This window comes from Mobula birostris, chromosome 1 (assembly GCF_030028105.1).
Source record: "Mobula birostris isolate sMobBir1 chromosome 1, sMobBir1.hap1, whole genome shotgun sequence".
Taxonomy (NCBI): domain Eukaryota; kingdom Metazoa; phylum Chordata; class Chondrichthyes; order Myliobatiformes; family Myliobatidae; genus Mobula; species Mobula birostris.
In genome coordinates, this window is record NC_092370.1 from 50,975,765 (window position 1) to 50,990,044 (window position 14,280).

General features: G+C 38.4%; 1 protein-coding gene across 7 annotated transcripts in view; it reads right to left on the bottom strand.

Moving 5' to 3' along the window:
- Window positions 1-2,695: 2,695 nt before the first annotated feature.
- sntg1 (syntrophin, gamma 1) overlaps window positions 2,696-14,280 on the bottom strand; it is a 533,050-nt gene continuing 521,465 nt past the window's right edge. For 3 of the 7 annotated variants that reach the window (XM_072255011.1, XM_072255020.1, XM_072255026.1), the window contains 2 exons: window positions 6,268-6,378; window positions 2,696-3,734 (listed from right to left, as the gene is read on the bottom strand). In XM_072255011.1, coding sequence (XP_072111112.1) covers window positions 3,600-3,734; window positions 6,268-6,378 — 246 coding nt within the window. In that variant the 3' untranslated portion in view covers window positions 2,696-3,599. Of the gene's footprint in view, window positions 3,735-4,212; window positions 4,295-6,101; window positions 6,128-6,267; window positions 6,379-14,280 lie in introns of those variants that run through there. The other 4 variants (XM_072255044.1, XM_072255054.1, XM_072255065.1 and 1 more) reach the window with 4 other exon arrangements.

Sequence of the window (14,280 nt, forward strand, 5' to 3'; positions counted from 1 at the left end):
GGTGACTAGTGGGGTGCCACAGGGCTAGGTATTGGGACCACAGCTGTTTACGATTTATGTCAATGATTTAGAGGAAGGCATTGTGACTAACATCAGCAAGTTTGCTGATGATACTAAGCTGGGTGGCAGTGTGACATGTGATGAGGACGTTAGGAGAATTCAAGGTGACTTGGATAGGCTGGGTGAGTGGGCAGAAACTTGGCAGATGGCGTTTAATGTGAATAAGTGTGAGGTTATTCACTTTGGGAGCAAGAACAGAAAGGCAGATTATTATCTGAACGGTGTGGAGTTAGGTAAGGGAGAAATACAAAGAGATCTAGGAGTACTTGTTCATCAGTCCCTGAAGGTGAATGAGCAAGTATAGCAGGCAGTGAAGAAGGCTAATGGAATGTTGGCCTTCTTCACTGGAATTCACAAAGGGAATTGAGTACAAGAGCAAGGGAATCCTTTTGCATTTGTACATGGCCCTGGTGAGACCACACCTGGAGTATTGTGTGCAGTTTTGGTCTCCAAGGTTAAGGAAGGACATCCTGGCTGTGGAGGAGGTGCAGCGTAGGTTCACTAGGTTAATTCCTGGGATGTCCGGACTGTCTTACGCAGAGAGGTTAGAGAGACTGAGCTTGTACACACTGGAATTAAGGAGACTGAGGGGGGATCTGATTGAGACGTATAAGATTGGACAAGATAGAGGCAGGAAATATGTTCCACATGCTGGGAGAGTCCAGTACAAGAGGGCATGGTTTAAGAATAAGGGGTAGGTCATTTAGGTCAGAGTTGAGGAGGAACTTCTTCTCCCAGAGAGTTATGGAGGTGTGGAACGCGCTGCCTCAGAAGGCAGTGGAGGCCAATTCTCTGGATGCTTTCAGGAAGGAACTAGATAGATATCTTATGGATAGGGGAATCAAGGGTTATGGGGACAAAGCAGGAATCGGGTATTGATAGTAGATGATCAGCCATGATCTCAGAATGGCGGTGCAGGCTCGAAGGGCCGAATGGTCTACTTCTGCACCTATTGTCTATTGTCTATAAATGGTTAGGAAGTCTCAAGAGGGACATTTAAAGTAGAATGATTTTTGAAAGTAGTACATGAGTAAAAACATACACAAGTAAAATAAAGAATGGCAATAATGAGAGAGCATATTGGCAAAATAGATGGTAAAATATTTTAAAGAAAATGCTAAATATTTTAAGTGCATATATAAAAAAAATTCTCTGAATAAATAGATCAACGTGTAAACAGAAGTTTTTTTATAATTTATAGTTTCTTGCAAACTGAAAAGAACACATCAAAAGACATTTCAATATGAAAAGACAATACATTCACTCTACTAAGGAGTGAGGTGAAACGAGGTCAGATGATGAGAAATGACTTGTTCAGAGTCAATGAAATAGAAATTTGCCCGAAGTTTTGATCCCATTCAGCAGAAAACAATCTGCCTCTTCTAACCACCTCAAACAGCACAGCATAAATGTGCAATTGAATCTGGGAATGAAAGCTGCAAATAATTTTAGAATTAGAATATTTTAGATTTACATTGTTATGAATGTATCATCAGTATTTTAGGCCACTGAAACAGCAATTGCTAGTAGTTCCTCACACAGTGCTAGTAGTTTGTCAGATTAGCTCAGTATCATTGAAGGCTCGATAGATACATTAGATTTAGCATGACTGTCAAGGAAACAGTGAGAATGTTGCTGACTTTTCGCAAAAAAACAGCAAATACTTTTAAAATAAGTGGATCCTATGACATACTGGTAATAAGCTGAATATGGACAATACAGAGGAGGATGTTCAACTTAAACCTTATCATGGAAGCACTTGAGCTGTCGTATGCCACAGAAAATTTTAAACTAAAATGAAGAGAAATTGCATTTGCGGACTGAAGGAAGAAACTCGTAGGTTGATAACCAGCAACTTATTTTACCCAAATATTTCATAATAATGTAAATTTTTTCTTGTTCTTGAGTGGTGGAAATCTACAAAAATCTTTTGATAGTTAAGAAATAGTTATTTTAATATCTAGTTTGTAAAATTTAGACTTTCACATTTAACTATCTCAAAATTTGACTGAGCTTTGAAAACAGTATGGAAAATACTATTGTCAGTGAATTCCAGGAAATACCAGATGATTTAAGTGATCCCCTTAAATAGAAATACAGTGGGCATTCAATAGATTAAATGCTGATAGCAGCAGAACAAAAGGGGCACACAGACAAATAATTCAAAGAAGCAACTAATACTAAAAGAGTAAATGATGCAGAGAAGTTAAAAATAATCTCTGTTAGTACAACATGAAGCAAACTTTCCAAGCCTGGAATTGGGATGTTGCACATGGACGATTATTGTAAAATGCAAAACACATGGTGAAAACAGCTCAGCTTGTATAAGGTATTGTTAACTAGATCCTAAAATACTTATAGGATAATCAGATCATGTGCAAAGAAACATAATATCCTCCTATAATATCCTCTTATATCCTGGAATTTCATTATGTTGTGTTTATACCCAATACTGCCACCTCCATGGCCTCAACATTACAAACATGCCCCCAATCCCCGCCCTCCCCCCACACACATACAATCTGTGACATTCTTCTGTAAAAGAGATTTGGTTTTGTTTTGTTATTCAACAAAAAATGAATTAGTTCATGCAATTTCCTCTTCAAATTATTTCATTACATTCACTTGCAAGGCTTGTATGGTTCTTTTAAACCCTTAGTTATTAAGATTATTATGAGTTTAAAACAACAAGCTCACATTTTGTTAAAATTTCACTAGCTGTTTTTATCAGAATGTTCGTACTTCAAAATGTACAGTTAAATATGCAGTGGAACAGGTATATTTAATGAATTCAAATTAGTCTATAGTTTAGGTAATGCTGGTCATAATAGAGAAATGTTAGCTAGATCTTAGCAGCTTTTGACAATGGTTCACAGAAGATTAAATTATTGTTATTTTATCTACAACATTGAATAACCTCTGATTATGTTGCTCACAAATTCAGATTTCAATATTTCAGAGACTTAACATGGTAACAGAAAACACTCAGGGCGTATTGTAAAAATAAGTGCATTTTCACTACAAAAATTATTTTACATAAAAATGATCCACTTTTGCTCATTTGAATCCTTAATTTCCATTTATCATATTCTTATCATTATTATCTTGCATAAACCTCACATCTATTACATTAAACTTCTTGTAAATTGATAAAATTTTCCATCTTTGGAACTACAGATGTACATTTTTTTTAGTTGCAGAGTTGCTTGTGTATGTAGATTGCTTCAGTGACTCCCACTATTCAAGAAGTATGCTGTGACAATCTGTGAGGAAGATTGAGTTCAGTAATAAAATGGGGAAAACCATCATATTTGTATTCCCTTGAGATTTCAGTTCAATTCATTTAACGGCTGCAGCTTCTGGCAATTTCAGTTCATCTTATTCAGTAATAGTTTACAACTTGGGGAATGGGAGAGCAATTGTAACCGGCAAACTTTCTCCTGAACTGGAGCCTTATTTAAAATCTCACATGGCTGAAGAGTGTTAAATATTTATCTTCAACAGTAATGACTCTTCCAAATTGAATGGAAAGGCGTCCATCAGTTATTGTACTTGGTCTTCCCAGCAACGGACTGACTTCCAACATAGAGAGGGTCCATGCAAGCAACTTTGGCAGCGAGGAAGGAATGTATGCAATGCAGTACAGCAAAAAGGTTGGAAAATTCCAGCTCCTGCTTCAAAAAAAAATACAGAAAGGATTTATAATTATTCAAATGTAGCACAGAGCCAAAACTAAAAGCAGAAATAGGAATGATTAATTTAAACTCTGCATCCCAGTCAGAAACTGGATAGGTAGGCAGTTAAAATCAAGTCTAGGATTCAGCTACTACCACTGTTAATGATCCTAGAGTTTCTGAGCAGAGATATTAGATGGTGACTAATAGCTTGGCGAGAGTTGGGCCTTGAGGTGTGCCTTTAGAATGATAAAAAAAAAATCAATGAGAGATCTATAAAGTTCAAGTTCAATTTGACATTCAACCATCCACACGAATTCCAGAGCATGAGAGGGATTGGGACTGAGGTATGAGTTCATTATTAGATTTAAATTTTAAATTTGAGGCTGTAGGGCATTGTAGGTCAGTGAGGCTTGGCACAGACCTTAAATTGAGCTTTTGTCCTCAAATCCTCACCTTGCCAAATACTGCTTATTTCCTCCTTTATACTGTATATTACAATCATTGCCACTGTCCACTTAATCTAATCTATCTCCTCTTCCTGCACGGCTCCAGTGCATCTGCTTGGAAACACAAAAAATTCAGCAGATGCTGGAAATCCAAAGCAACACGTACAAAATGCTGAAGGAATTCAGCTGTATTCATGGAAATGAACAAACAGTTGATGTTTTGGGTTGAGACCCTTCTTCAGGACTGGAAAGGAAGGAGGAAGATGCCAGAATAAAAAGTGGCGAGAGGGGAAGAAGGATAGCTAGCAGGTGATAGGTGATGGGAATGGGAAAGATAAAGGGGCTGGAGAGGAAGGCATCTAACAGGAGAGGAGTATGACCACAGGAGAAAGCAAAGGAAGGGGGACACCAGGGGAAGGTGATAGGCAAGTGAGAAGAGGTAAGAGCCAGAGTGGGAAATAGAAGAAGAGGGAAGGGGTAGGGGTAGGGATTTTTTTGTACCAGAAAGAGAAATCTATATTCACACCATCAGGTTGGAGGCTACCCAGACAGAATATTGTTCCTGTAATATTGTGGCTGAATAGTGGCACAAGTGGAGGCCATGGACTGACATATCAGAACAGGAATGGGAATCAGAATTAAGATGTTGGGCCACCAGCCAGTTCCGCATTTGGCAGATGTAGCGAAGGTGCTCGACAAAGCAGATTTATGATGGGTCTCACCAACATAGAGGAAGCCGCATTGGGAGCACCAAATACAATAGAGGACACCAGCAGATTCACAGGTGAAGTATTACCTCACCTGAGGGGGAGAGGGATCCCTCTGGAGATGACAGAAATTGGGAAGAATGATATGTTGGATGAGGGGATCTCATGGGGTGGTAGGTGAGGACAAGGTCAACTCTATCATTGTTAAGCTGGAGGGAAGGTGGGGTGAGTATGGATGTCCTGGGAATGGAGGAGATGCTAGTGAGGGCAGTACCAATGGTGGAGGAAGGGAAACCCTCTTTTTTGAAGAAGGAGGACATCTTTGATATCCTGGAAGGGAAGCCTCATTATGGGAACAGATGTGGCATGGATGAAGAATTGAACAAAAGGAAATAGCATTTTTACAGGAGAAAGGGTTAGAAGAGGTAGAGTCTAGATAGCCATGAGAATCGTTAGGTTTATAAAAGATGTCGATCGATTATTTGTCTCCAGCATGGTTGGCAAAGTCAGTGATTTCTCTTTCGGGTTCAGCTTTCAAATTTCCCCACCTCAGTTCCCTTCATTCGTCATTCACTTGAACCCCCACCATTCACTGAAATTGAATATGTCCTATCCCCACACATTGCCCACCCATTGAGATCCCAAACAGAATTGCCAACTGAGCAATCTCTTAAACTAAAAAAAGAGGTATAATTTACATTGTTAGCATTATTGTTGTAAAAGTTTCTTTGTTTACCTGTCTGTAGTTAAGAATGGTATGAATTAGCTTTGGAGTTTAACTACTACTTCCCTTATGATAAGATCAACTTGGTCCAGTACAGATATGCAGAGTTGGTTCTTATCACAAAATTTAATGGAATTTCACATCTATTCTTCTTTTTTGGTCAAAGTCCTAAACAGAAAGTTGTTTTCCATGTACATATGGGTCAAAAGCTATGCATTAAATGATGTTGTGTCTTTTCCAATACATTTCCCATGCTTACCACACCTATTTTCTTCACTTTCTATCACATGTCAGCAGTCTGGAAGTCAGTGTGAACAGATTTTAGATTAACAATGCATGGGGAAAATCTGTGTTACATTGTCCTTGGGGAACTCAATGGCCTATTCTCCAGGCACAGTAATCACTTCTCTGCAAAATGACTAAATAACTAATTGAATAACATGTGTTCTTCAGGTGAATGCTCCCTTGGGAGAGTTTATTGACTCACCTCTTATGTTAACCTCTTAAATTAATCTGTTGAGTGAAGAGAAGAATTATTCTCACTTTCAAATTCATGGATATGTTCCAGTCCCATAAAAAAAATGCAAATGTACCATAATTACTTTTATATATTGTAAACATGAATTTGTCTATCCATACTCAGACTACATTACCTTTGCTTCAATTTGCTTAGTGTCGAGGCTCTGGAATAAAAATTTAATCTTGCTCTTGCCATCGTCTGAAGAACCTTTCAGTTGTGAAAATTTGTATCTCCAGAGAACAGCCTGCAAAAGTACATTGTGAAATATGGTCAATGGCAAAGAAGTTGTTGGGAGACCGTGTGTTAACATCCTTTCTCATAACACATCCTAATTTTGTGCACCAGAACAACCAACCTTCAATCAAAATGCAATATATTATATAGAACACACACAAAATGCTGGACAAAAAAGTACAGTCGATGTTTCAGGCCAAAACCTTTTGGCAGGATTTAGTTTCACAGGTGGACAGTAAAGAGATCAGTATTAATATCTTCTTCACTATTCTTCTTTCAAACTTTGATTTGACAAGTTAAGTTACTGACTTACTGATCTGTATTCAGTGCTGCACAATGGAATTTTTCGTTAATTGAATTCTCTGTCCAGCACAACAGTGCAAAGTAGCACCTTTCATTCATAATTTTCATTTATGGATTAGCTTCATACTTCATTAATTGTTCTGTCTGCTTCACACCAGGCTATGAGAGGGCAGATATTTTCAGTCTCAATGACAGGATACACTGGCAAATTAATTATAAACTACTCCATTGGAAGGAAAACAATGTTGATGGTTAATTATATTTAATTAAGGATGAAGTGATTCCAAAATTCCTTGAATCTATCACTAGGAAGAAGCAGTATGCAAATACATAAAAATACATTTTCCTAATGTATATAAATATGTATATTTATTCACTTTTCATATATATATGTCATAACTGTGGAATGATCTGTCCAATAATTGGCACAGATTTAGTTATCCTTTGTATTGGCTTGAATTCTATGATCTGTTGTTTGACCCCTTCATATGTATTTAAATGTGGTTTGCCAAGTGGGATATGGGTGGGTTGTCATTTTCAGGGAATATTCCATTGTGGATGCACATGATTGTTCAAGTAAAGAGGCCTATATACTGTTTAAAGGTTAGGAGCTTCACAGAATGCCTTGTCCTCAAATATATCATAAACTTAAAGGAAAACAAATTGCATAGTCTTTTATTTTTTAGTTGGTGGATGTTTCCATTTCAAGCTGGCTAGTTTATTGGGCAAATCGGTAAGAGCGATTGTAGCTCCAAATTCAGTTGAATGTTGCAGTAGCTGCATGGTACACTTGGGGAATATAAAAAAGGATGAGAATGCAAGTTCTTTCCCTCTACCTCATGATCTGTTGGATGGAAGAACAGAAGACATAAAATAGAGGCAAAGGTAAGGCTTGATGGAACTCCAGTGTGCTCCACCATTCATTCAGATAGTGGCTGAACTTTGGTCTCATCAACCTCTCTGCCAAATCCCTTTAACCTCCCTTGTAACTCAATTACCTAAAAATGTATTGATTAATGTTTTAAATATACACAGACAGAACTTTTAACATTCACTGAGAGTAGTTTTCAAAAATATCTAACCCTCATCTCCTCATCTCTGCTTTAAATAGCTGAGACAGTATCTTGCCTCGAGACCACTAATCAATTTTTCAGACCGTGAGAACAGGGACTCAGCATCTATCCTGTCAACACCATTCATAATCTTCTCTGTCTTAATGAGAACACTGTTCATTCTTCTATACTCCAGCAAAAATGGCCATTGTTCTCTCATCCCAGAAACAATCTAGTGAATCTATGCTGTTACAAATCTCAAAAAGATGCTTCTGTCCTCCAACCCTCTTGTAATAAAGGTCAAAACGCCATTTTCCAACCTAATTGCTTGGTGCACTTACGTATTTGTTTTCTGCACCTCTACACTGATATTTCCTCATTATTTACAATACCTATGTTTCTTGCCTTCATCAAAATACATATATTAATACTAATATACTAGTATATTCTTCACATCATTCCCTATCACTTTCATTTTTAACTGTTTGCATCCTTCTCACCTGTCACGTTTTTTGCTAGGTTTGTATCACATTCGGATTTGAATACTTAAAGCCCTGCTTTCATTTATCATGAATATGATAAGTGAATCCCTGAGGGTCAGAAGTGACCCCTGTCATGTTCCAATAACAACACCAAAAAGAACTAATTTATTGCCATCCTGTTTCCTACCTTTTAATCTTTATCCATATTAATGTTTCTCCAAGTCTGGTATCCCTTATGTACAATGCAATATTATTTCTCTCTCTTTATCAAAAGGGCAGCACATTATTGAGGAATGATATTACAGTTTCTAGTGACTCGAGTTCAATTTCCACTGCTGTCTGTAAGGGGTTTGTATATTCTCCTTCTGACTGCGTGGGTTTCCCCCAGGTGCTCTGGATTCCAAAGACATATGGATGAGTAGGCTAATTGGTCACATCGGTTTAACTGGGTTCTGTGGGCTCATTGGGCCAGAAGGGTCTGTTACCATGCTGTTTCTCTAAAGAATTAGAAAATTTTTTTAAAAATTGCAATATGTAATATAAAACGTTACATATCCATTATAGAAATATATTGACTATCTTTCTCACTAACAGTTGAGATAGGTTTGTGAATTTACTCATCGGAAAGATAACTGTCTTGAAATGATAAATCCGGTACAAATAGCTTTCCTTCAGGAAACACACATGAGCCAATCCGAACGTGCAAAATTAAAAAGAATGGGCTATAATCATGTATTTTATTCATCATATAAATTGGGCCACAAAAGAGGAGTAGCTACTTTAATATTAAGTGCTCTGCATTATGAACATATTTCAGAGACTAAAGACAAGGATGGATGATTTGTAAAAATTACAGGAAGAATAGAAGGTACTGAAATAACATTGTCGAATGTTCATGCTCCACCAGGTTGTGCATGGTCATTCTATACACACACTTTTGTCCAAATGGTCAGCTCTCGGGGGCAGTAATCTGCGGAGGGAATTTTAATATTAGGATAAACCCTGCATTAAATTCTTCAAGAACAGTTATTCAGAATAAACCTCTGACTAGGAAAGTGAATTCATTGATGGAGGAGCTGGGAATTATAGATGTGTAGAGGGAATTACACCCCACTAGTAAAGACTACACACATTATTCTTTCCTTCATTCAACTTATTCAAGGATAGACTTTTTTTTATATTTAACATAGATAGATTCAGGATAAAAGAGTGTAATATTGCAACAATTGATCTGTTGGACCATAGTTCGGTCTCTATGTCTCTAATTCTGGAAAGGAAAATGAGGAAAACACTATGGAGGTTAAATTCACATATACTCAATAACCTGGAAGTAGTGGAGAAATTAAGGGGAGAAATCAAAGAATACTTAGACCATAATGACACAGGAGAAATATCACCAGTGATGTTATGGGATACATTGAAAGCTGTACTGAGTGGGAAAATTATTTCCATTACTACTCACATGAAAAAATTCAATGCACAAAAATTAGCAGACCTTCAAGGAAAATTAAAACAACTTCAAGTTGTAGATAGCAACAAAATTAATTCTAATTTAAAACAGGAATTTAAGAAAGTGCAAAGTGAAATTGATGATATATACACATTGGAAATTCGAAGAAACTTTCTTTACCTGAGACAAAAGAATTATGAAGTAGGAGGAAAATCAGCTAGATTATTAGCATATAAATTATGTAAACAACAAGCAGACAATACAATTCATAAAATAAAGAATCCAAAAACAAAGCTTGTGGAGAATACAATCGGGAAAATTCAAGAGAATTTTGAAACACATTATCGAGAGCTGTACTCTCAACCCTGGGCCTCCAATAAGCCCTATATAAACACTTGCCTGAATTCTTTAGATCTACGCAAGTTTACAGATTTACAAAATGAATGCCTATTAGAACCAGTAATTGCCAAAGAACTGAACGCACCCATCTTTAGATTAAAGGCCGGAAGGTCTCCAGGCTCTGATGGGTTCACCTCAGAGTGGTACAAATCGCTGAAGTCACAGTTAGTTCCATTATTCCTTAACACCTTTAATTGGATCTTACAGAGAGGAGAAATTCCACCTTCCTGGAGAAAGGCAGTTATCTCAGTTATTCCTAAATGGGTTAAAGATAAACTAGAATGTGGTAATTACTGGCCAATCAGTGTTCTTAATTTGGATTACAAATTGTTTACATCTATATTAGCTCATAAACTGGAAAAGCTTCCACCTGGCCTCATCCACTTAGACAAGACTGGATTCATTCAGCAAAGACAAACTCAAGACAACGTAAGGAGAACTTTACACATGCTAGAACAGGTTACTAAGAATGGGACAGAGACAATGGTAGTGGGATTAGACGCTGAGAAAGCTTTAGATTCAGTTAGTTGGGTATTCCTCTACAGAGTGTCAGGAAGATTCGGTTTTCAAGAAAAGTTTATTAAAGTAATCCAGACTTTATATGACAGTCCTACAGCTTGAATTAAGATAAATGGGGACCTATCTGACTCTTTTATTTTAGAGTGAGGAACTAGACAGGGATGCCCAATTTCTCCTCTCCGATTTGCACTATATATTGAACCTCTTGCCCAACTAATAAGACAGAGTGAAATTGTAAAAGGTATCAAGGTGGCAGGGATTGAACAGAAGGTGGCCAAAGGATGCATGTCTCTGGGAGCTGAATGTCCAAGGATACATGGTGTATCAGAAGGATAGGAAGGTAGGCAAAGGGGGAGGCGTGGCTTTATTGGTAAGAAATGATATTACATCATTAGAAAGAAGTGATATAGGATCGGAAGGTGCAGAACCTTTATGGGTTGAGCTAAGAAATCGCAGGGGTAAAATGACCCTGATGGCAGTCATTTATAGGCCTCCAAACAGCTGCAGGGATGTGAACTACAAATTACAACTGGAAAGAGAAAAGGCTTGTCAGAAGGGCAGTGTTATGATAATTGTGGGGGATTTTAACATGCGAGTGGATTGGGAAAATCAGGTCGGCACTGGATCTCGAGAGAGAATTTGTAGAATGTCTGCGAGATGGCTTTTTAGAACTGCTTGTTGTTGAGCCCACTAGGGGATCAGCTGTACTGGATTGGGTATTGTGTAATGAACCGGAGGTGATTAGAGAGATTGAGGTGAAGGAACCCTTATAACATGATGGAGTTCACTGTGAAATTTGGAAAAGAGAAGCCGAAATCTGATGTGTCGGAATTTCAGTGGAGTAAAGGAAATTACAGTGGCGTGAGAGCTGAACTGGCCAAAGTTGACTGGAAAGGGTCACTGGTGGGAAAGACAGCAGAGCAGCAGTGGCTGGAGTTTATGCGAGAAATGAGGAAGGTGCAAGACAGGTATATTCCAAAAAAGAAGAAATTTTCGAGTGGAAAAAGGATGCAACCGTGGTTGACAAGAGAAGTCAAAGCCAAAGTTAAAGCAAAGGAGAGGGCATACAAGGAAGCAAAAATTAGTGGGAAGACAGAGGATTGGGAAGTTTTTAAAACCTTACAAAAGGAAACCAAGAAGGTCATTAAGAGGGAAAAGATTAACTATGAAAGGAAGCTAGCAAATAATATCAAAGAGGATACTAAAAGCTTTTTCAAGTATATAAAGAGTAAAAGACAGGTGAGAGTAGATATAGGACTGATAGAAAATGATGCTGGAGAAATTGTAATGTGAGATAAGGAGACGGCAGAGGAACTGAATGAGTATTTTGCATCAGTCTTCACTGAGGAAGACATCAGCAGTATACTGGACACTCAAGGGTGGCAGGGAAGAGAAGTGTGCGCAGTCACAATTACGACAGAGAAAGTACTTAGGAAGCTGAATAGTCTAAAAGGTAGATAAATCTCCTGGACCAGATGGAATGCACCCGTGTGTTCTGAAGGAAGTAGCTGTGGAGATTGCGGAGGCATTAGCAATGGTCTTTCAAAAGTCGATAGATTCTGGCATGGTTCCGGAGGACTGGAAGATTGCAAATGTCACTCCGCTATTTAAGGGGGCAAGGAAGCAAAAAAGAAATTATAGACCTGTTAGTTTGACATCGGTGGTTGGGAAGTTGTTGGAGTCGATTGTCAAGGATGAGGTTACAGAGTACCTGGAGGCATATGACAAGATAGGCAGAACTCAGCGTGGATTCCTTAAATGAAAATCCTGCCTGACAAGTCTATTACAATTTTTTGAGGAAATTACAAGTAGGCTAGACAAGGGAGATGCAATGGACGTTGTATATTTGGATTTTCAGAAGGCCTTTGACAAGGTGCCACACATGAGGCTACTTAACAAGATAAGAGCCCATGGAATTACAGGAAAGTTACATACTTGGATAGAGCATTGGCTGATTGGCAGGAACCAGAGAGTGGGAATAAAGGGATCCTATTCTGGTTGGCTGCCGGTTACCAGTGGTGTTCCACAGGGGTCCGTGTTGGGGCCGCTTCTTTTTACATTGTACATCAACAATTTGGATTATGGAATAGATGGCTTTGTGGCTAAGTTTGCTGACAATACGAAGATAGGTGGAGGGGCCGGTAGTGCTGAGGAAACGGAGAGTCTGCAGAGAGACTTGGATAGATTGGAAGAATGGGCAGATAAGTGACAAATGAAGTACAATGTTGGAAAGTGTATGGTTATGCACTTTGGCAGACAAAATAAACGGGCAGATTATTACTTAAATGGGGAAAGAATTCAAAGTTCTGAGATGCAACGGGACTTGGGAGTCCTCGTACAGGATACCCTTAAGGTTAACCTCCAGGTTGAGTCAGTGGTGAAGAAGGTGAATGCAATGTTGGCATTCATTTCTAGAGGAATAGAGCATAGGAGCAGGGATGTGATGTTGAGGCTCTATAAGGCACTGGTGAGACCTCACTTGGAGTACTGTGGGCAGTTTTGGTCTTCTTATTTAAGAAAGGATGTGCTGACGTTGGAGAGGGTACAGAGAAGATTCACTAGAATGATTCCGGGAATGAGAGTGTTAACATATGAGGAACGTTTGTCCGCTCTTGGACTGTATTCCTTGGAGTTTAGAAGAATGAGGGGAGACCTCATAGAAACATTTCGAATGTTGAAAGGCATGGACAGAGTGGATGTGGCAAAGTTGTTTCCCATGATGGGGGAGTCTAGTACGAGAGGGCATGACTTAAGGATTGAAGGGCACCCATTCAGAACAGAAATGCGAAGAAATTTTTTTAGTCAGAGGGTGATGAATCTATGGAATTTGTTTCCACGGGCAGCAGTGGAGGCCAAGTCATTGGGTGTATTTAAGGCAGAGATTGATAAGTATCTGAGTAGCCAGGGCATCAAAAGTTATGGTGAGAAGGTGGGGGAGTAGGACTAAATGGGAGAATGGATCAGCTCATGATAAAATGGCGGAGCAGACTCGATGGGCCGAATGGCGGACTTCTGCTCCTTTGTCTTACTGTCTTATGGTCTTATTCGCAGATGATACAGTAGTCTATTTGAGTGAACCAGAAAAATCATTTATAGGCAAACAACAGGAATTCTGCAGATGCTGGAAATTCAAGCAACACACATCAAAGTTGCTGGTGAATGCAGCAGGCCAGGCAGCATCATTTATAGGATTGTTTACACGGTTGGATGAGTTCGGGAAAATATCAGGTTATAAAATTAATGTAAAGAAAACGTAGGTTTTGTCCTCAAATTATACAGCATCCAAAAAACTGCAGGATACGTATGATCTTAAGTGGGAAGCTAAATCATTAAAATATTTAGGAATAACCTTGCCAAAAGATCTTTCGACATTGTCACAGGTAAATTATGGGCCATTAATTTCAGAGATAAAAGCAGATATACATAGGTGGAATCTTATCCCCTTTTTAAGTTTAAATTCAAGGATGAATACCATAAAATGAATATTCTCACTTGGTTACTTTACCTTTTCCAGACTTTACTTGTGGAGGTGGACGGTGATCAATTCAGGGAATGGGACCAATGGATTTCCTGCTTTATCTGGCAAGGAAAGAAACCTAGAATCCGATTTAACACCTTACAGTTAGGAAAGAAAGGAGGATTTATGGCATTTCCTTGTTTGAGAAATTATTTTTATGCTTCACCCCTCTGTTATGATAACCCCTCTG